General features: G+C 36.4%; 1 protein-coding gene across 1 annotated transcript; it reads right to left on the reverse strand.

Moving 5' to 3' along the window:
* Nucleotides 1-441: 441 nt before the first annotated feature.
* Nucleotides 442-20,407, reverse strand: LOC132551152 (protein Mo25-like). The gene is made up of 7 exons (XM_060215265.1): nucleotides 20,294-20,407; nucleotides 19,679-19,843; nucleotides 16,954-17,072; nucleotides 15,922-16,090; nucleotides 10,489-10,614; nucleotides 10,245-10,388; nucleotides 442-9,828 (listed from the first exon to the last, which is right to left on the reverse strand). The coding sequence occupies exons 1-7, from the start codon at nucleotides 20,405-20,407 to the stop codon at nucleotides 9,634-9,636; spliced, it is 1,032 nt and encodes a 343-aa protein (XP_060071248.1). The 3' UTR covers nucleotides 442-9,633.
* Between the last annotated feature and the right edge of the window lie 4,552 nt (nucleotides 20,408-24,959).

Genomic DNA, 24,959 nt, shown 5'->3' on the forward strand with positions numbered 1-24,959 from the left:
CGGGAGAAGAGCAGGAGAGTGGTTGGAGGCTAGAGCTCGGGAGCTAGACAAGTCAGTGCGGGCCTGTAGCGGGAAGTAGGAACTTAAGCGGGAGATGGGGGTGGACTTGAACAGGATCTTGTGTAACCACGGCAAGAAATAAAATTTAACTCAAATACCACGTGGAAGGATATTTCTCAACTTGACTATGAAATATTGTTATCACTATTTCTTCAGAAGTCCTGAATGATCTTTATCAAATTTCACTGTTTGTTCCCACTGGCCCCTTGTTGTGCCCTTTTGATTTTGAGAGTGACAAACACAAAATGGGCAAACACAATAGATTTGACAGTTAAAAATGTTCACTAATTCTGGAGAAAAATTGATCAAATTTTACAGAAAAGTAAAATTTCCATACTATTGCGACAAAGAACAAAACAAAATAACAATAAAGATGATGAATTTTGTTATCCCATTCTTTTTAATGTCTTTTTTTTTTGTTGATTGCTTGTAACATAATCAAATGGCCATACCAATGATTTTTTTTTTCTGTTTGATGAGCAACAAAATACTGTGAAATACATAAATTATACAGTATATAGATATGCTTGTATGTGCTACAGGATACACGGGTATTTTCATTTATAACTTGTACAAATTATCAAAGGTTAGAAATCTACAGTCAAATATTTTGTGAAAAATTTGCATTATTTCCCTTGTTTTTAAATCTGTCCATTAAATTTCAGCTGTTACCACTAGTTCATCACTTCTCAAAAAAATTCTTTATACTCACAATGGTATAGTATGAGTGGATTGTAAAACCAAAAATCATGTAAAATCTATATTTACCCTAATGGCCTGCATCTCATGTCAAATACTTTGAAGTTGGGTGTGAGATTTATACAGTAGGGTTTCATTTCATAACTCATAACAAAACTATGCACTGCCAATTCTAGGCCTAACGGGAATGATTTATAAAGGACCTAAAAGAATTAACAAATGCTGTAATATTAATTGACGTCAGATAGGTATGTATTAATTACTGAAGAGATGATTATAAATATTCCCTGAATGTGAAGATTTTGTCTTCAGTTTTAGTTATCAATACTTGTATCATCAAAAGGCCGGGGTGACTGCTAGTCCTCAACATTTAAACACTGAACTGTATGAGGTATATATATTGTCATCATAAGGTGATACATTCCTCTGCAGAAACATAGGAGTGAAAAAAAAAACCATCACAAAACAAAACAGAAAAAAAAAAAAAAAAAAAGAGATCCCAGAGGGATCTTGGCGCCCACCATTTGAGGATCTGTTTTCAGTTCTTGAAGATTTGTTTATTTTTTTGTTTGTTTGTTACAGGTGTTGTAAATGTTCATGAACTGGTCTTCATTGAATGTACTCAATGATGGCACAAGATATTTTTATTAAGCACCTATCAGCAAATATCATTTGAAAAAGATCCCAAAGTATTATTAGATAGCAGTCAGTTACAGGTGGATAATGGACAATATGCTTGTGCTGTCGACATCCAAGATAGCTGCCTGTGGGCCACCTTGATTTCAAGTCAGTCCAAAAAAGGTACAATGCACAACTAGGGACCAAGGGAAACCAATATCTATGAAATATCAGAAGGATCCATCCAGTACTTCCTCGGATATAGCAGTAACAAGATTTTACATCCAAAATCCAAGGTGGCCACCTGTCGGCCATCTTGAATTCAAATCAGTCCTAAAAAGGTACAATGCACAACTAGGTACCAAGGGGAACCTGCATATGAAATTTGAGAAAGATCCTCCCAGTACTTTTCCAGAAAGAGCGGTGACAAGAATTGTTTAGGATGGACGATGGACCACGGACGCAGGGCGATTTGAATACCCCATCATCTGATGATGGTGGGCTAAAAACAAAAAACTAAAATAAAATTGAATTCTTTGGTTATTTGTGTTTCAGAATTTGGACTATATCTATCTGATACCTGATATTTATAAACCTAAAAAGAAAGATGAAATACTTACTTTAGCCATCACAGGTAAGGGGGAAAAAGTGAGAGGACAGGGTGGGGGGGACCAATTCTGGACTATAAAAACATGTTCTCTTCTTTAACATTTCATAAATTTTACACATGAAATGAAAAGTAAGAAAATGTATATTTTTTCAGTTTTCATGTCAATTATGGAAAGTCTGAAGCCCCATCACAATTGTTCACTTTTCATATTAACGATGTTATAAGATTTTAACACTAGCTATGACCATTGTATATCGTACCCATGGTTTAGACCTCTTCAATAATCAACTAATTTCTGAAGCCAATGAACTCCAACCATTCATTTTCAATTATATATTCATCCTTCTTAAAATAAATAACTATTGACATGACAACAATGAAGGTTCACAGTTCTCAATTTCATTGGTTAAAAATCATGACAAACTGACCAATCACTAAGCTGATAGGTATCTTTGAATATTGCAGAGGAGCTGCATACAAATCAACATTATTGTTGCCATGATACTTCTTTATTCTTGTAACAAAGAGACCACAGTTATCACTCTGTATACAATTTACCAGTCAGAGCTCTACTATCTGCAATGCTGTGTATACATATTGCATTTTTTTGTCATAATACATGTATTCCCAAACACCTATAAAATCAACAGGTCTCCAGGATTTCCAGCATGTAAGGGTTTGATGCTGACAGATGTGTTCACCTTGGCTCATTTATTTTGATGTACCAAAATATGCTTTATATCAAAAATCAATGAAAACACATACTGAAAGATGTTCAAGCACAAAAATGTTTATACCAGGAGATGGAAGTAAATTGTTATTTTTTTTTTTTTGTCCTTGGGCCAATATGTTCTTCCTTCTGATATTGTAATATGAAAATAGAAGTATGTATCATAGATCTAGTGATATTGTAATATGGAAATAGAAGTATGTATCATAGATCTAGTGATATTGTAATATGGAAATAGAAGTATGTATCATAGATCTAGTGATATTGTAATATGGAAATAGAAGTATGTATCATAGATCTAGTGATATTGTAATATGGAAATAGAAGTATGTATCATAGACCTTGTGGTTGTTTCTCAGTCACTAATGAATTCACATTGGCTGTAAGGCATGGTTACTAACAACTATATTAGAGAATCTTCAGAGAACATATACAGCAGGGAAAAACCACATCATCAAAATTCAATTCATGCTAGGTACATAAATATACAGTAAACTATACATACTACACAAAATGACGATTAAGATTATAAACCAAAAGAAATGAATAAACTTTTTACTATTTTAATCCATAATATTTTTCTTAAAACAATCGCATTGCATTAACAAACTTGATAATTCATACATGTATAGGGTGTCACAAAGAGCTTGCATTTCAGATCCTATTCTTTGCCAACAACATATGATTTTTTTTTTTTTTTTTTTATTTTGCACTGGAATGATAAGTTTATATATAGTGGTGTATAATCTGACAAACATATCTCATGTCAGATGTAGTTTTATCCCAATTTACCTGAAAATGACCTTTTCTTATGGAAAAATTAGAAGTGAATTTTATAATATATGTAATTCAAAGAAAATAGATTCATGAAAATAATTGAAAACGATGAAAAATCATGGGAGACATCTGAAATAAGAATATCCTCCATCAGCTTGTAAGGAAGGATCTCTCATGTTCCTTTTAAGGAAATTTAATTAAAACATTTGTATAGTTTAAACCAAAAACAATGTAATGCTTTGAAGTGAACAATATCACTGATACTTCTAGAACTGGCACCAGTGTAATATTGAAAACTGGTGACCACTCTGCTGTGTTAGTAAACCTGGAGATGATTTTCAGTATACAACCCTCAATACGATAAACACAAAACAAATGTGAGTATAACAATATACAAACTTTAAGGTATACCAATGCATGAATTGATCTGTTCTTTACCAACAATGACCTGTAAGTGACGTATGTAAGATCATGATACACAAATTAGCAGGTGCCAAATCAAAACAAGAAAGGCCAGCAAATCGCGCATTTACAACAAGCAAAATATACACATCAAAATAAGTCATCTAGCCAAGGAAAAGCTTTCATAATATTTGTCCAAAGAATTTATCAAACTGCAAAAATCTTTATCTTTAGCAAAACGTTTGACTTATCTTTACAGAAGTTACTTTAATGAAAATATACACACCAATTAAGTCATCTAACAAGATTTCATAACATCTGTTCAAAGAATTATTAAACCGCATGAATGATAATTTTGAACAAACAGTTTGACATATCGTAACACAAAATTTATTTCTTGTCCAAGAAATTTAATGTATTTATCCTGTAGTAAGCTCAAGGGTGCAACATATTTACAAAAAGATAGTGTGTGGGCTTATTACAAGACAAAAAGCTTAGGGGGTCGACACATTAACATTGATTCAATGTTAGACAGTGGGCTTATAACAAGACAATAAGCTTAGGGGGTTTGACACATTAACACTGATTCAAAGTTAGACAGTGGGCCTATTACAAGACAATAAGCTTAGGGGGTTTGACACATTAACACTGATTCAAAGTTAGACAGTGGGCTTATTACAAGACAATAAGTCTAGGGTCAACTCATTAACACTGATTTAATGTTGGACAGCAGGCATATAACAAGACAATAAGCTTAGGGGTCAACTCATTAACACTGATTCAGAGTTAGACTACATGCTTATTACTGGACAATAAGCCTTTTTTGTAATTGTACAACTGTAACAGTTATAGATTTGGGTTGGCTCATTACAAGGTATGGGCTTATCACAAGTTAAATACAGTAATAATAATCAAATGAACTGAAACAATTCTAGATGTCTGTACTGATAGATATAAATAGTAATTATGAGTATATATCTGCACCTTCTAATTCTGCAATGTATTTGAATTTGCAGAGAATAGAATTTTATCAATCCAATGGAAGTTAAAATATCTATTTATCTTGTCAATAACAACATGCCAAATAAATGAACAAAAAGTACATGTAATAGGAGGACTGAAGCAGATGTCTGTACTGACACTCTATAAGTAATCCATTTGATAGTTAGTCTAACTATCCTGTCACTGATCCTACACTTCTTACAGTAAAAATAAGCTGGACTTATAGACAAGCAACAACTCTTTCAATTTGGAAACAAATCAACTCTTAACATGGAAATGACAAAAGTAATTAGTGTGCTTGTTTAAAACTCCAGCTCAGGTACACAGCTCACACTCCCTGTACTCTATCTGTAATCTTTATGTATGTCAAATGTACTGTCTACATCGTACACATTGATCAAGTGTATTCAAAAACTCATGTACAATTCTGTGTTTGTTTGTAAAAATGGCTTTAATATTCATAAGTTTCCTTTAAGAATTCTGATCACAGTATTTTACTCTACATTAGCCAAAAAAACTCATAGTTTAAAAAAAGCAAAAAAAAAAAAAAAAAAAAACAAAACAAAACAAAAAAAATATATCTATCTATTCCAACAGGAGAATTTTAACACTTAACAGTTTATGGTAGTAAATATCACATAACTACATGATGCCAGCAACTGAATGGAGACCAGCCGAATGTATTCTTTAATGAATATGATACACATACTGACCCTAGCACAGATAAACAATCATACATTTTATCCCATCACAATGACCTAGACAAATGGATTTCTTTTGAAGTATCAACTAAACCATGCTGGAATACTGTTTCAATCGTAAATTTTTGATGACACAAAACATTAACAGCTAGCTATGATCATCATCCTGTTATATTGTACAACAGGTTTTATTTTTTTAATGAAAGCAGCAAATTCATTCTAATTTTCAATATCTTACTCTATCATTTTCATCTAAAATCTACATTAAATGCAATGAAAAAGGAAAGTCTTTCTTTTCAACTACAATTTTAAATAAATAAAACAGTTCAAAATGTATATACAGTATAACTTTAATGAACTGATGACTTTCTATCATCAAGCACAACAGATGAGTTTGCTTCCATTGGAATTTCTGACCAATCAGATTTCACATCTAGTCCGAATATCTTACATATGTGACAACTCACATTGACAGTGAATTTAAACCGACATGTGATGCATTCAGATATATCATGTTAGTAAGTAAGTTGTAAATATGAAGATAATTGTGTTTGATAGACCAGACAGCAGTAGCACTAGCAATAACTAAAGACAAAGAAAATAATAACAGCACTAAGTAATCACAGATTCAAAACTCCACTGCTATTCTGACAAACAATCATATGACAAGTGTTTTTCTTTATAGTTGCTTATTCTGTCTGATTTCACAAGACCTGGATCCACAAGTCAGTGTATCAACATTCCTAAAATCTAGACCAATGATCCAGAGGGTGATCTAAGTAACTAAAAACACATACAACTAAAACCACGCAGCCATGTTAATTTAGCTTTTCAAATATTGATATTTCTGCTGTTACAGCACATCTTGTCAAATTGAGTCCTGAAAGCTTTGGAATCTCATATCTAGCTGATTAAACATTGGAAATCTACATGCTCACCTCAAGAAAGACATCAGAAAAAACAAAAATAAAATCTATCCACTTTAATTTCAATATCATCTAATTGTGTATTACTAATTAATTTCATTATACAACTTTCAAGCTGGATGGCCAATTATGGAAAAGTTAAGTCTTTACCATATTTCCCTGAGATAAAATGTCTGATTATTGTTGATTTTCGACTAAATATTGTTTATAATTATTGACATTCAATGGTGTCAACTGTTGATATCTGATCATAAATTCAAAATTTGTATTTTCACATACAGATATAACACATTATTAATTTTCACAAGAAACAGAACGGGACAGGATGCCACTTCTTTATGTAATTACCTCCCCTTTTTTATGAGTTATCTACCTGTGAATAATAACTATTGTATATAGAGGCTTGCATCATTTCAGATGAAACTATTTTGTTCTGTTAACACCATTCAGGATGCAAGGAACCATTCAAACCATAAAAATACAATATACATGTACTTTTAATTAATAAGACTTTTAAAAAAAAGACAAAAATTGTCACAACAAACATGTCATAGTTTTTACAGAATAAGGTGATGATATTTATCATTATTCCAAAATGATTTAGGAAGCATCCAACATTGGGAGACTGGTCATCTATGATTTTCTTTTCCATTATTTTAACAAGTCAAGTTTTTTTAAAGCACATTTAACAATGAAGACAATGATCAAGATGGTAGGAGAGGATACTACTTAGAAATTTTGCGGCCTATTTCTTTAAAACAAATAAATATTTGACCAATTCTTCACACATTTGTTGAATTAATGCTGTTCCCTACAAAAATGTTTGCAATTTAGAGGCCTATAAATACAGCAATATCAGGGCAGGTTCCTACTCAGGACAGTTTGTATTTCCCAGCTGGAAGTTAACATCACAGACTGCACTGTTGTGGTTATCTCTTAAGGTAAAGACTTCAACCAAATTTCTTTGGAAAGCATGGTACTAAGTGAGTTGCATAATCATTCGTGGCTGTTCACAGGCAGATAGACCCAGCAAACAAGTACTGAAATCTACTGTTTATTTTGCTTGCTTGGTTTAGCATTCCGAGTCCTAGCCTCCTGAAAGTAGCTACACGTAGTGTATACCACACTGAACAACATACCAGAGTTTGTCTGGCTCAAGGATAAAAACAAGATGACCAGCGTGTTTCTCAGCGAGAAAGACAAACTGCCACAGGTATGAACCATCAACCTATACATCTCTCAACTAAGGTTATATACACCAACATTTTTCCAAAATGAGCAGCTTTTGTTACCTTTCCTAAAGGATTGTGGAAAATTTTGAAGATTACTTTAATCATTTAACACCATATCAACTAAGTTTACAAATTAAAGGTGACAGCAATGGAATAACAAACCAGAGGTCACATCAAACAAAACAAAATTATGCATTTTTGAAATGTGATATTCATCTTACAAGTTTAATCAAAGACATATAAATACCCATTTTAATCATGCTAATTTAAAGTATTTCTAATCAATGCATTAAAACAATCTTCGTTACCGGGGTGTACCTATTAAAACAATCTTCGTTACCGGGGTGTACCTATTAAAACAATCTTCGTTACCGGGGTGTACCTATTAAAACAATCTTCGTTACCAGGGTGTACCTATTAAATTTCTATAGTAAATATTTTTCATCGGTTATAAAATTCACATCTGGCACTGAGAAAAGATTTTTATAATTGTGAGAGATGTTGGACAGTAGGTTTGTTACATGATTAATAGCATTAAATGTATCATTATCATCATCTATACGTGTGAACAGACGGTCATTTCATGTCATCATCTATACGTGTGAACAGACCGTCACATCACATATCATGTATACGTGTGAACAGACGGTCACATCACATCATCATCTATACGTGTGAACAGACCATCACATCACATATCATCTATACGTGTGAACAGACGGTCACATCACATCATCATCTATACGTGTGAACAGACGGTCACATCACATCATCATATACCAATCATTTCTTATCTCAAGACACCATACAGTACAAACATACTTGTGATTTATCGCAAAGAATGAATTACTATTAGATTTTCACAGCTGACAGCAGGTTTAAATGTTTTTACGATATACTATATACTTATCATGGTATCATAGATACCAAAATGGATAGGAAACAATATTCCTGCATACACGAAAATTTTAAACCCATATGTTACTGTCAAATTTCCTTCCAAAACAATTAAATCTCTAGACTGATCATTTGATAATACAAAATACAGACCAAATATTACAAACAAAGGACAAGGAAAACATGACAAACTTTCAGAATAAAGAACACTATTTATACCATGTCATTTATAACCTTAATGTAACAACCCAAAAAAATTGAAATTTTCTCCACATTATTTTCATGGCTGACTACGATGTAGTGGGTCAGACTCTGAAACATACCTGTGTTATAACTCAGCTGAACCAATTCTGTTCTGTTTTTTAGAAAAAAATAGTGGCAACCTTGAAATCATCCAAGGCCTTCACACTTTCAAATTTGTACCAACTCTGATAAGCACTTGAATTCAACAACATCTGTTGGGAGTTTCTGAGCATCTAAAAGAACAGCATCAAGTATACAGTACAGCGACCATCAGTCGAGGCTATATTGGTTTTGTGGAATCAGATCGAGGTCTGACACAGAAACGGACTGTAGAAATGTAGATGGCACTCACTCCTTTTCAAGTTCCAAAATGTATTGTAACTTTTGAAATAAATGACATGTAAGTCTACATTGTGACATAATTACCTAAGAAACCACTGATTTACAGTAACCACAGGGACTGTTTCCAACATGTACATGTTGTATATGGTACACTTCCAAAACTATAGGCTCCCTTTGTTCTAAAGTAATTAAAACATAAATGGCCACTTCTCCTCTCTGAACAATATTGTAGCTAACTGCTGAGTGCCCTTTCATATAATTCAGATATACATTGTATCTATAGTGACCACTTATAGTTTGAACATACATTGCAGTGTGAGTGGTCAGTCACATCAGATATAATGTCTCTAATGTATTGGCTCCTCTAGGTGCGTCACCCACCCCTCCAGGGAAGTCACTTAACTTCCATCTGATCTTTCGGCCCAGACAGTTCTGTAATTTGCTTGATGAGATATGTTTTTTCGTCAATGAATTGTTCGTCCTCTGATCTTTCAGTGTGGAATTTGGTGAGAAAGTCAACTAAGCGTTCCTTGTTCCGTAACAGTATATCCAGAATTGGTTTTGGCTTGTTTGGATTCGCTACAAACACCTGAAAGACAGCGAGATAAACACTGCAGTAATGACCCTACAGATCAGACCACCAAACACGGCAGTAATTAAATAAAAGTAAATGTATTTAGATTCCTAATATTCAAATCTTTTCAAAGTGTTAACAATATTTTTGCCTATGAATCCAAAGTTGAATAAGTCTGTTTGCAGCACACATCTGAAATCCTGAGAATACTGGTATTTTAACATACTTCTGAAATTTATATAATACTCAATAGAAAGCCACTAATTATCCTCTATCTTTCAGTGAATCAACATCTAAAATCAAGATCAGAAATGCATGAGTTGAATACCAAACTACCAATATGCCATTACTTTGTTTTATTTTTTACCAGTAGTTTGCAAACTTGATTCCCATATCTGAAGTTTGGCTGAACCATTTAAATAATCCCTAACCTTGAACACGTGGAAGGCTTCGAACTGAATATTACGACTTTTCTCACGCAGCATATTCATCATCAGCTTGAGGTTATCTGGACTACTGATGTAGCGAGTCATGGTGGTGAAGTTATGTCTGTCTAACAGTAATTCTCCTAGAAGCTGAAATGGAATAAATAAAGTATTAGATACTATCTTGATGATTTCATGTATTTTTCAATGATGAGCGTGAAGATTTCTTGTCTATGTTAAGTAAACTTACTTTCAAGGCTTGTCGCCGGGTGACATAGTTTTCTGAACTGAGCAACTTCTGGTAGTTGGCAAAGAACCTATCATAGTTGGCCTCTAGAAACTCAGCTGACAGTATTTTGTGTCTAGTTAATAACTCCTGAAAAAAATCACAATAAATTCATGAACAATAAGCGTTACAAAATACACCCATCCTAATTTGAGCATCCATAACTGGATGAATTTCAGGTGGATAATTTTGGTTTCTAGGTTGTAAGATTGATTTCCAAGATTATCTACTGAATTTCTATAAAGTTAATGGTGCTTGTGCAAAAACTGCTAAGACGATTTGTAGCAAAGGACATTTTTGATTTGTAGGAAGGATTACTGACAACTCTTAAACAAACGGACATTGATGATTGGTAGAAAGGTTTCATTCATAGGAAGGCTTATTGATGATTTGTAGGAATGTTTATTATAATATTTACAAAAGTTTACAGACTTTTAATAAATATTGTAAATTCACTGATATTTCGCTGACGATTCATAGGAAGGTTATTTGCCATCATTTGTAGGATTGGGTTGAAAATCATGGATTATTCGCCCTTTGTGGAATTAGGGAAATTGTCCAGTGTAGTACCGTAAATTTGCAGGTATAGTGCGCACTCGGGTATAGTGCGCAGGTACTTTTTTGGGGTCATATTAAAAAAAAGAAGATTTTCTACTGAAAGATTAACTGATAACTGGTACTGTGATGAAACAGTTGTGGTTTGATCCATTGATAATTAGGAAACCACAATCATCGTGACCCTATCATATTTGATTACCTTATGTAAACAAATTCACACAGGTACCTGACTTAAAAAGCATGAAAGGCTTGGCTAATTGGATAATTAACGGTTCTTAACAGGTAACAAACACGTTGAGTATGAGGAGATTGATGACACCCGGCTTTGGCTGAACGCGTACTATTGCTTAGAAAACGATGTTGTTTTAACTGTCTGAAAAGTTTCAATCATACCTTGTCCCCATATCTGTACCTACCGCGGTATCCGAAGGTACTTAGTTATAGAATGTTTACACCGACTTCGACATGGGGAAACGGCGAACGCCATGGTCTGCGCCGAGAGACTTGAGTTTCGTGCCGCCGGTCGCCACTTTGACATTCCAGAGTGAAATATCAAGGCATGGAAGAAAAAAAACGTCTAAAGTCCCAACCACTGACCAGAAGGGCTGACATAGGTGCGACAGCGTTACACCCTGAGATGGAGAGAGAGCTGTTCAACTTTGTATGCGATCGCCAAGATGCCGGCATCACTGCCAGTAGAACTGCACGTGCGGGACATGCAGATCAAGAGAGGTCATGGGGTCACCAACTTTGGGCATCGATGGGATGGGCTGTCAGATTTATGAACAGAACGACAATCGCACAAAAACTTCCAGACTCATTGAATTCCTCAGATACATCATCAAAATGAGGCAGAAATTCAGACACTACTATAGCCCCGACCAATAGTAAGACTGTCACTATTTCAAAGACGAGAAACAAAAAAAAAATTAGATTCACCGTAATGCTAGCGTGAATGGCCTATGATTAAAACATTGAAAATTTATTTTATTTTACTTTTTTGTTGCTGTTGTTTTTTTCTCCAAACTATCATATAAGATGGACGACTTATACATATAACTATGTGAAGGGAGGTAATCCAATATGGCGGACGCAGAACTCGGGAATGATAACCCCAAGAATGGCATGTTCCTGCGTATAATGCGCACCCCATTTTTGACACGACAGTTTTAGCTTGAAAAAGTGCGCACTATACGCGAAAATTTACGGTATCACTTCTTGGCTACCAAAGTTACCCAGCTTTCATGGCAATAAAACTGCCTCAATGAATTCCATTTAATTGTTATTACATAAGTTATTGAGTGGAAACCTTTTTTGGTAATGAACTTTCATATGAAGTTTCAAATTAATAAATGAAAAATTACTCAAACTATTAAGGGGAAACCTATTTTGCAAATGTACCAAGGGCCATAACTCTGTAAATAATGGGTGAAAAAATTTGGTTATCAAAATTGACCTGGCTTTTATGGTAATAAACCTTCATGTGAAGTTTCAAAATAATCTGTAAAATATTATTCAAGTTATTGAATGGAAACCTGTGTGCAGCCACCCACCCACCCGCCATCTGCCTGTATGAAAACATAATACGCCCCATCTTTCAACAGGCGTTTAAAAACTTAATAGTAGATATCTGGCCCCACTTGTATAAAACATCTCAACTTGAGATTTCCTCAAGCCCAGATTTTCCTCAGCTAATATCTCCTTGAAAATATCTTGTATGAAAATTCCTCAAGGAATTTCAAAACATCCTAGCCGATGCCTTCCTCCTGTTCCTTGAGAAAATTTTATACAAGCCATTTTTGAGGAGATATCAGCTGAGGAAAATCTCGACTTGAGGAAATCTCAAATTGAGATGTTTTATACAAGTGGGGCCTGGTGAGACAAACGAAAGATGAGCTTGGTTTGATTTGTTAAACACAAACTACAGTGGACACTTAAAAAATGGAGAGAAACCACACTGAGTTTTGTCCAAAATCCTTAAGCATGGTCAGTACATAGTACTAATTTCTCTTATATTAAAGTCCTTTGCTTTCAGATTGTAACTAGAGAAATGTTCTTAAGGAACTTAAATATGCCTTTTCAAAGCAGTTCACATTTGAACCCTACACCTCAAAGCATTTCACATTTGTACCCTACACCTTCTGAAACCACCTCACATTTGTACCCTACACCTTCTCAAGGCACCTCACATTTGTACCCTAAACTTTCTCAAAGCACCACACATTTGTTCCCTACACCTTCTCAAAGCACCCCACATTTGTACCCTACACCTTCTCAAAGCACCTCACATTTGTACCCTACACTTTCTCAAAGCATTTCACATTTGTACCCTACACTTTCTCAAAGCACCCCACATTTGTACCCTACACCTTCTCAAAGCACTACACATTTGTACCCTACACTTTCTCAAAGCACCTCACATTTGTACCCTACACTTTCTCAAAGCATTTCACATTTGAACCCTACACCTTCTCAAACCACCTCACATTTGTACCCTACACTTTCTCAAAGCACCTCACATTTGTACCCTACACCTTCTCAAAGCATTTCACATTTGAACCCTACACTTTCTCAAAGCACCTCACATTTGTACCCTACACTTTCTCAAAGCACCTCACATTTCTACCCTAAACTTTCTCAAAGCATTTCACATTTGTACCCTACACTTTCTCAAACCACCTCACATTTGTACCCTACACCTTCTCAAAGCACCTCACATTTGTACCCTACACTTTCTCAAAGCACCCCACATTTGTACCCTACACCTTCTCAAAGCATTTCACATTTGAACCCTACACTTTCTCAAAGCACCTCACATTTGTACCCTACACTTTCTCAAAGCACCTCACATTTGTACCCTACACCTTCTCAAAGCACCCCACATTTGTACCCAACACTTTCTCAAAGCACCTCACATTTGTACCCTACACTTTCTCAAAGCATTTCACATTTGTACCCTACACTTTCTCAAAGCACCTCACATTTATACCCTACGCTTTCTCAAAGCACCTCACATTTGTACCCTACACTTTCTCAAAGCACCTCACATTTGTATCCTAAACTTTCTCAAAGCACCACACATTTGTTCCCTACACCTTCTCAAAGCACCACACATTTGTACCCTACACCTTCTCAAAGCACCTCACATTTGTACCCTACACTTTCTCAAAGCATTTCACATTTGTACCCTACACTTTCTCAAAGAACCCCACATTTGTACCCTACACCTTCTCAAAGCACTACACATTTGTACCCTACACTTTCTCAAAGCACCTCACATTTGTACCCTACACTTTCTCAAAGCATTTCACATTTGAACCCTACACCTTCTCAAACCACCTCACATTTGTACCCTACACTTTCTCAAAGCACCTCACATTTGTACCCTACACCTTCTCAAAGCATTTCACATTTGAACCCTACACTTTCTCAAAGCACCTCACATTTGTACCCTACACTTTCTCAAAGCACCTCACATTTGTACCCCACACTTTCTCAAAGCATTTCACATTTGTACCCTACACTTTCTCAAACCACCTCACATTTGTACCCTACACCTTCTCAAAGCACCTCACATTTGTACCCTACACTTTCTCAAAGCACCCCACATTTGTACCCTACACCTTCTCAAAGCATTTCACATTTGAACCCTACACTTTCTCAAAGCACCTCACATTTGTACCCTACACTTTCTCAAAGCACCTCACATTTGTACCCTACACCTTCTCAAAGCACCCCACATTTGTACCCAACACTTTCTCAAAGCACCTCACATTTGTACCCTACACTTTCTCAAAGCATTTCACATTTGTACCCTACACTTTCTCAAAGCACCTCACATTTATACCCTACGCTTTCTCAAAGCACCTCACATTTGTACCCTACACTTTCTCAAAGCACCTCACATTTGTACCCTACACTTTCTCAAAGCACCCCACATTTGTACCCTACACCCAAAGCATTTCACATTTGTACCCTACATCTTCTCAAAGCACCTAACATTTGTACCCTACACTTTCTCAAAGCACTTCACATTTGTACCCTACACCTTCTCAAAAAACACCCGACATTTATACCCTACACTTTCTCAAAGCACCCCACATTTGTACCCTACACCCAAAGCATTTCACATTTGTACCCTACATCTTCTCAAAGCACCTAACATTTGTACCCTACACTTTCTCAAAGCACTTCACATTTGTACCCTACACCTTCTCAAAAAACACCCGACATTTATACCCTACACTTTCTCAAAGCACCCCACATTTGTACCCTACACTTTCTCAAAGCACCTCACATTTGTACCCTACACCTTCTCAAAGCACCTCACATTTGTACCCTACACCTTCTCAAAGCATTTCACATTTGTACCCTACACTTTCTCAAAGCATTTCACATCTGTACCCTTCACCTTCTCAAAGCACCTCACATTTGTTTCCTACACCTTCTCAAAGCATTTCACATTTGTACCCTACACTTTCTCAAAGCACCTCACATTTGAACCCTACACTTTCTCAAAGCACCTCACATTTGTACCCTACACTTTCTCAAAGCACCTCACATTTGTACCCTACACCTTCTCAAAGCATTTCACATTTGTACCCTACACTTTCTCAAAGCATTTCACATCTGTACCCTACACCTTCTCAAAGCACCTCACATTTGTACCCTACACCTTCTCAAAGCATTTCACATTTGTACCCTACATCTTCTCAAAGCACCCCACATTTGTACCATAAGGCTTTTATAAGAAGATTACAGCACCTGTGATTTGATATAATTTTTGTCAATTAACAGGTTCAGTTATAAATTATAACATAAATCTAAAAAATGTTTTACCTTAAATGTTGAAAATGCATCAGAGGCAATATCAAATGTAGACAGTTCAACATAATCAAAAAATTTATAAAAGGACTCGTGATATAACAGAATTTTGGTGAGACTCTCTATGCGACAGCACTCTCGTAGCATGCGTCCACCTAGTAAAGCAGTCTCTGGCTCCTCATACCTACAAAGTACAACAGACAGGATATCAAACACTTGTATATGTCTCACAAGCTCCTTTAACCTACAAAGTACTACAGACAGGATATCACACACTTGTACATGTCTCACAAGCTCCTTAAACCTACAAAGTACAACAGACAGGATATCACACACTCATATATGTCTCACCAGCTCCTTAAACCTACAAAGTACAACAGACAGGATATCACACACTCATATATGTCTCACCAGCTCCTTAAACCTACAAAGTACTACAGACAGGACATCAGACATTTCTATATGTCTCACCAGCTCCTAAAACCTACAAAGTACAACAGATTTTGATCCTTCTCAGCCACAACTTACTGTAGTATAAATACTGACATAAGGAAAGAAATAGCAAGTGATTCTAGCATATATCAAAATGTTAGCTGGTCCTGATAAAGGCAATATCAAGTTATCCTGACAAAACAACGTGAGTTGGCTACACTGCTCAAATGAAGATATGTTACACATTAGAGGTAAAAACTAGTGGATGAAATTAAAGAGATATAAAAATTGATAACAAGACAATATTTCAAACAAATGAAATTTCCAAAAACTATTGGTTTGTACTTTTCCTTGTAGATTTAAAATGTAAAATTAATTTAGAAATGATGATTCAATATTTTCGACCCAATATCTCAAGTTTATATAGTAAAAATGATAGAAAAGTTTTCTTACTTTAAATGAACATACAATATATAAGACAAAATTCACATTAATTGGATGCTTTTAAACTATAATTTAAACACTTGGGAAACTAGTTAAAGGGAACAATCATTTCAATGAAGAAATTTTAAACAATCCCATCAAGTATAATAATGAAATATTTCAATCACTTACTTGTTCAGAAGTTCAAACAAGACTTCCTGTTTGGTGCACAGGTACTCTACAGTGGGCATACGTGTACCAATCTGTCGTCTCAAGAGGTTAGCAAATATTCTGTCAATATCTTTCCTTCCCTACAACAGAGAGTGCAAATCTAAACAGATTTTTTAAACTTATTTTTGATAAGTCATATATTTGGTTCATGGTAACATCACTACCCCGTGATTCCTTGTTTGTTATCTTTATTGGTATGACACACATGTATGAAATATTATTTGATAGATTGAAGTTTCAAATGGCACTTACATTTTTAGTTATAGACATCTCAATAGTTTTGTAATTAAGCAGCAAAATCTCAAGGAGAGTTTTAATCATTAAACATAACTAATAAAAGAGGACATTTATTGGTATAATATACTGAAACAAATAAGAAACGCTACTTCAAATTGTAGGTTTAATAAAATAATACTTGTGAGCATTATGTCTAAATTTCATATGTAATAGTTAATATTGAATATTGATGTAACATCCTCTAAATGTTTGGAGATTTTTAAGAAAAGGTCACTTCGCTAGAAGGTCATGATTGGTAGTACCCTACGTGAATCCAAGTTGAAACGGCAGCAGTTTTGAAACCGTGCCCTAATATCGTGTGTGTTCTCCTCGAACAGCTTTAGCATCTCTAATTCTTCGTTGCATCGAGTTCATCAGGGCATTGACTGTCTGTATTGGAATGTTATTCCATTCTTGGACGAGTGCATTTGCTAACTGGGGGAGGGTATTTGAGGGGTTACGGCGATTGCAAAATTCTTCTGTCTAGTTCATCCCACAAATGCTCGATTGGGGACAAATCGGGGCTATATGGAGGCCAATCTATAGGAACAATGTTCTGTATCGCAAGAAAGTCTCTACAGACTCTTGCAACGTGTGGTCTCGTGTTATCTTGCTGCAAGGTTAGATGATGCTGCCTAACAAACGGCACAACATGGGGCCTAAGGATCTCATCCCGATAGCGTACGGCCGTTAAATTCCCATTGACTATCACCAAAGGTGTCTTCAAACCATGGGAGATTCCCGCCCAAACCATATCTGATCCACCCCCAAATCGGTCATGCTCCAAAACATAGGCGTCAGCAAAACGTTCGCCTCGACGCGGTACACACGTTGACGGCCATCTGCTCGAAATAACGTGAATTGAGATTCATCGGTGAAGAGCATGGACCTCCAACGTCTCATAGGAACATTACCAATTGTATTCCTTGCCGTTTCAGTAGCCGTTAACCTCCGGTTACGCAAGTGTGCCAGCCTAACAACCCGGTCTCGACGTCGCGACGTTACACGTGGACGTCCTGATCTCGGCCGGTCATTGACTCTTCCTGTGGCGTTAAGACGTGAAACTAATCGACTAATAGTCCATTTGTGAACTCTGAAGTGTCGAGCGAGGTGAAGTTGCGTGCTCCCTGCCATAAGCATTGCGATAGCACATCCTCTATCAACCTGTGATAACCGTGGCATAATTGTAAAAGGAATTATTGTTTGAAAAAGTATTGGCGATGATGTGTCTTGATGTTAGTGATAAATTGATACTGGTTTGAATGAAAAAGAACGCATATGTTTGTACAGGCACGGTTTTTGATGTTTTTACTGCGCCGGATGTGCATAGGTTTCTCGTCACACCTGGTTGATTTTGAACATTGGTTAGGGTGATAGGCAGGGTGCACTTTTATTTCCGCGATTTTTATACAGCTATGTATATTTAATACAAAATTAACAACAATTTTCCAAGTTGCGTTTTTTTTTCGTTTCAGTATACATGTATGAAATATTACTTGAAAGAGGAGAAATGACTGATCATCATTTGCATACAACTACATAGATGAAATCATTTATGGGTAGAATGACAATGGCCTTGACCAATATACAGAAAAATCATTACCCATCAACCTTATCAGATATTCTATAACATGTCAAACATTTGGTATAACCTTGACCTAAATTGACAACTTAGTCAAGATTATGTTGGTCAGTTGATCTCAAGATGACCTTATACCTTTAAACTCAGAGGTCAATTCAAATGAAGTGGTTGTTAGCAGTACAACCTTGACCTACATTCATCCAAGGGTAATATTATCAAGTGTACCAACCAAGATTCATGAATATCCAACCAGTCCTTCAAAAGATATCCGCATGGATAGATGGAATATCTCCAACCAACTTCGTTAAGCGAAGGATAAATAACACTGGCATTCAGAACTGATACCTTCCATCTACATTCCTTTGATAAGTATTTAATCACAGGTGTTTGTAAAAGAAAACCTGACTTTAATACCCCTTGTCCATTCAGACAAGACATTTGATTTGTGCCACCATGACCTACATACCTGACATCCATACAGACAAGACATATGATTTGTGCTGCCATGACCTACATACCTGACATCCATTCAGACAAGACATATGATTTGTGCTGCCATGACCTAGATACCTGATGTTGATACAGACAAGACATATGATTTGTGCTGCCATGACCTACATACCTGACATCCATTCAGACAAGACATATGATTTGTGCTGCCATGACCTAGATACCTGATGTCGACACAGACAAGACATGATTTGTGCTGCCATGACCTACATACCTGATGTCGATACAGACAAGACAGATGATTTGTGCTGCCATGACCTAGATACCTGATGTCGATACAGACAAGACATATGATCTGTGCTGCCATGACCTGCATACCTCAAAGTCAATACGGATGAGGTGTTTGATGAGTAGTATCAGGGTACCAGTATTGTAAACCTCCTGTGCCAGCTGGGCCACAACTTCGGTGGATGGTTCTGAGTCAGCACTCCCATAAAGCATGGTCTTCATCACCTGGAGGTTCTTTGTCAGGTCCTCAGATACCTGGTCATAAATCAATTTTTAATTTTATTTTCATATTTTGTTGGAGTAATCATCATTGCCTTTATTGATGCATAATTCAAAACTCCTAATTTTTTTAACGATAGATTCCAGCACAATATTTACTTTTTTGGGCATGATTGAAATGAATTTGTTTCCAGCTGTATTGTAATAAAAAACAAATTAATTGCAGGTGAAACTCTACTTCAATTCCTACAGCTGTCACTAGCTACAGCAGCACATGCCTTCTAGGTAGTAAGCTATATTCTACATATAATGCAAGTGTTAGCCTCTTTCATCTTGCTTCAAAAGCCATGCAGTCAGTTTACAAATGTGAATCTACATGAAAGCATTTTGATTTGATTTGTAACAGCCCATCAACAATTATAACCATGTAAAATTATGAAAAGTACACATTACTTTTTTCGTGTATGTGACATCTTGGAATTTTACCTTTTTGTCAGTCTGGTAGCCCTTAGCAGACTTGGTGCCCAGGACCTGGAGCTGGTCCTTGATAGCCTTCACCAGTTCCTGGGGACTCTTTTTGGAACTCCCAAAGAACGGCATGGTGCTGTTCTCACAGGTCAAAGGTCAACACACAAGTGATGAAGGAATAGGCAATTTGTCTGAAATAAAGGTCAACATCAATTAGTAATGAAGTTACACTCTTGGGTAAATGGAATATTCTGAGAGTCCAGGCAGACCATGGCCACACTCAAGCGAACAGCTGAAAGCAGCAAGTTTGTCTAGGTTTCTGCCTGATCCTACACCTGATGTAATTGTCATCTGACATTTATAGACTGCAGTAAATAACAGCTACCTGTCAGTACAAAACTGCTATATCATCTAGAGAAGAGACGGTGCAAACATGAGCTGACAAGTTATAGTTGGTAAAAATTTGGTTCTGCGATCGGGAAATATCATGTACAGATCAACAAATGTAAAGAATTAATTATATTTAAGATCAAAGGTCAACACAAAAGTTATAAGAAAATTTAGTTTCTGGGTCATCTTAAACCTTTGACTGGGAGACAGAGACCATGACAGAGAAATATAGTTCATGACAGGGAAACAGAGACCATGACAGAGAAACAGAGACCATGTAAGGGAAACAGAGAAGAAGACAGAGATGACAGGGAAAAATAGATCATGACAGGGAAACAGAGACCAAGACAGAGAAACAGAGACCATGAAAGGGAAACAGAGACCATGACAGGGAAACAGAGACCATGACAGGGAAACAGAGACCATGACAGAGAAACAGAGACCATGACAGGGAAACAGAGACCATGACAGGGAAACAGAGACCATGACAGGGAAACAGAGACCATGACAGGGAAACAGAGACCATGACAGAGAAACAGAGACCATGACAGGGAAACAGAGACCATGACAGGGAAACAGAGACCATGACAGAGAAACAGAGACCATGGCAGAGAAACAGAGACCAAGACAGAGAAACAGAGACCATGAAAGGGAAACAGAGACCATGACAGGGAAACAGAGACCATGACAAGGAAACAGAGACCATGACAGGGAAACAGAGACCAAGACAGAGAAACAGAGACCATGACAGAGAAACAGAGACCATGGCAGAGAAACAGAGACCAAGACAGAGAAACAGAGACCATGAAAGGGAAACAGAGACCATGACAGGGAAACAGAGACCATGACAGAGAAACAGAGACCATGACAGAGAAACAGAGACCATGACAGGGAAACAGAGACCATGAAAGGGAAACAGAGACCATGATAGGGAAACAGAGGCCATGACAGAGAAACAGAGACCATGAAAGGGAAACAGAGACCCTGACAGAGAAACAGAGGCCATGACAGGGAAACAGAGACCATGACAAAGAAACAGAGACCATGACAGGGAGACAGAGATCATGACAGAGAAAAATAGATCATGACAGGGAAACAGAGACCAAGACAGGGAAATAGACACCATGACAGGAAAAAAGACGCCATAATAGGGGAGCAAAGACCATGACAAGGATAAAGAATTATCTTTTTTTTTCAGATCAGAATACCCAGTGTAAAGTCCATATGACATGCAGAAGATAAAATTAAATAAAACATCTCAAACACAAGACATGCCACCAGGCCTTTTAAAAAGGTCTCTTCCCATTACTCAATGCATTATTTATTAATACATAGGTTTAATTTGTAATTGTATGGTGTGAGGTTGGGTATACCATTAAGTATATCAGGTAATAATATTAATATTTGTTACATTTGTTTGAAAAAAGAAAGCAGCAGAGATAATAACAATTCATAATGTTTAACAGCCAAAAGTATATGTCCTGGAGACACTGTACTAGCCCTCTCCATATTTACTGACTATCACAGCCATATTCAAGTCTGTAGTTACAGGGTTCATGCAGAGATGTAACTACAGAAATACAATGTCATCGATGGCCTATTCACCAAGTTCTATCTATAGACTAGTCATCAGCTAGAGCAGGTGTTACTATATACCGGTCCTATACCAAGGTCAATCACCCAATCAGCTGCTGAAGTCACGACCAACTAGCAACATTGAAGCTATTAGTCTGGACTAAGAGTGATAAAATCAAGGACAAGCTATTCAAACTGTCAATGGATTTATAACTGAGCAGATTTATATTCAAACTGTACAATGACATCAAAGTTAAATGATGTGAGGTGAACTTATTACCAGAAATGAGCTAATTTACAAAATATAAACAATTTTTCAGTTCATCTCTTTCTAATCAAAACAAGATGGCATTGTAATTTTGTTAAGATGTTTAAATTTCATACTGATCATGAAGTCTCTAACCAATTTGTCATGCACAAGAACATAATTACATGCAACATGTATATAATCCTGGAAAAAGGTAGCTGTAATTTACCACTTCACAAGAGAAAACCCTTTAGCTTAATTGGTTGAGTGTAAGACCTAGTAACCACAGGTCCTGAGTTCAATCCCTAGAAAATAATGTCCTTTACTACATTGGTTGTACATGTACTGTAGGTTCCTCTTTTACATGTACATGTACCAATATTTACAGGAGTTGTACTGCATACAAACAGACATGGAGCAGACTCTGTATTGATATTAACCATTCCACATGCTCCTAAACTATTCACAACATTCTTACATATATAATTATATATTGCTGTGAAATTTTATATTGCTTTACTGTAATGTAAACGACCTGACATCTATGTACTCACCCCCCACCCTTTCCCCGCCAGTACAATACGAAAATTGATTTCATATTCAATAAATACCCAGGGCACTGTAAGGGATACGGTAGGACTCCAGTTCTGATAATCTTGACTTCACACAATACTACACAACCACCTAGATATTCTGTACAACACCACACTGACATAGTAATACGGCTCCTGACACCGTGCCCTTAACATGGGACACTGTAGACTTACAGCAGGGTCGTTTTGCTGGGAACCAAACAACCAATACATGCACTAGGTCCAAACATGATTTTATGTGTATTTTACAGGCTTACCATCTTAAGTGAAGATCTGTATTATCATATAACACACACGAAACACATATTAGAAAACAAAAGATCAATAAAGCAAAACTTAATACCACAATAAAGCAAAACCATTTTTTTCAATTCAAAGACTTGTCACCTTTGTAAATGCACTTATTAACTACCTACTACTAACTACTAAGTCAAATAAACACAACCAGACACCCTATAAACATATAATACTTTTACATTTGAGGAATGGTAAGCTAAAGGACATCCCCGTTCTATGCCCCACTCCCAATATAAACATCACAATCTCAAATCATAGTCAAATAAATGTCACAATGCTACATAAAGCCAGGAACTGTGTAGAATTGCACAAAGTCTGAACACTGTTAAAGCCAACAGTTTATATATAGCCCATATAAATGGAAAAAGACATATATATGGACATATCAGCACCTCACTTACATCTAACTACTTTCACAGTGACTGTCGGATGGGACTTAAAATGATGGTCCCTGTATGTGAGAATGTCCAACTTGCACGATAAAGATCCATCTGGGTTTTTTTTTTTTCAAAAAAAGAGCAAGTTAGATAACACCAGCCCAGAGGTTAGGGTTAGATAAGCAACATGAGTTATTTATTAAGTAATTTTAACAAACTTTTAAATCACCATAATATCTCAAAATTTATTTAGTGTAGGATCCCCTTTCTCTTCCTCTCTGTCTTTATCTCATCCTCTTGCTGCCACATGCTTTGTTAGTGCGAGGATAGGGCTATAATTAGGTCAAGGGGGTCGTCTTCAAAATTATAGCATATATAGTACAGACAGCCCCTCTCTACATCATCTCTGTATCCCACTCTCTCCCATAACTTCAACATCATCTCTGTATCCCTCTCTCTCTCTCCCATCACTTCTACATCATCTCTGTATCCCTCTCTCTCCCATCACTTCTACATCATCTCTGTATCCCATTCTCTCCCATCACTTCTACATCATCTCTGTATCCCTCTCTCTCCCATCACTTCTACATCATCTCTGTATCACTCCCTCTCCCATAACTTCAACATCATCTCTGTATCCCTCTCTCTCCCATCACTTCTACATCATCTCTGTATCCCACTCTCTCCCATCACTTCTACATCATCTTTGTATCCCTCTCTCTCTCATCACTTCTACATCATCTCTGTATCACTCTCTCTCTCCCATTACTTCTACATCATCTCTGTATCCCTCTCTCTCCCATAACTTCTACATCATCTCTGTATCCCTCTCTCTTCCATCACTTCTACATCATCTCTGTATCCCACTCTCTCCTATAACTTCAACATCATCTCTGTATCCCTCTCTCTCTCTCATCACTTCTACATCATCTCTGTATCCCTCTCTCTCTCTCATCACTTCTACATCATCTCTGTATCCCACTCTCTCCCATAACTTCAACATCATCTCTGTATCCCTCTCTCTCCCATCACTTTTACATCATCTTTGTACCCCACTCTCCCCTATCACTTCTACATCATCTTTGTATCCCACTCTCTCCCATCACTTCTATATCATCTCTGTATCCCTCTCTCTCCCATCACTTCTACATCATCTTTGTATCCAACTCTCTCCCATCACTTCTACATCATCTCTGTATCACTCC

Source organism: Ylistrum balloti, unplaced genomic scaffold (genome assembly GCF_031769215.1).
Source record: "Ylistrum balloti isolate Yb309-2 unplaced genomic scaffold, AGI_CSIRO_Ybal_v1 Utg370182, whole genome shotgun sequence".
Lineage (NCBI taxonomy): Eukaryota > Metazoa > Mollusca > Bivalvia > Pectinida > Pectinidae > Ylistrum > Ylistrum balloti.

What these genes read in the sequence shown, in the direction of transcription:
- LOC132551152 (XM_060215265.1), bottom strand. Translation starts at nt 20,407, where the DNA reads ATGCCGTTCTTTGGGAGTTCCAAAAAGAGTCCCCAGGAACTGGTGAAG. An exon ending in GCTACCAGACTGACAAAAAG is followed by an intron (nt 19,844 to 20,293) that starts GTAAAATTCCAA and finishes ATTTATGACCAG; the next exon opens with GTATCTGAGGACCTGACAAA. An exon ending in TTGTTTGAACTTCTGAACAA is followed by an intron (nt 16,091 to 16,953) that starts GTAAGTGATTGA and finishes TGTACTTTGTAG; the next exon opens with GTATGAGGAGCCAGAGACTG.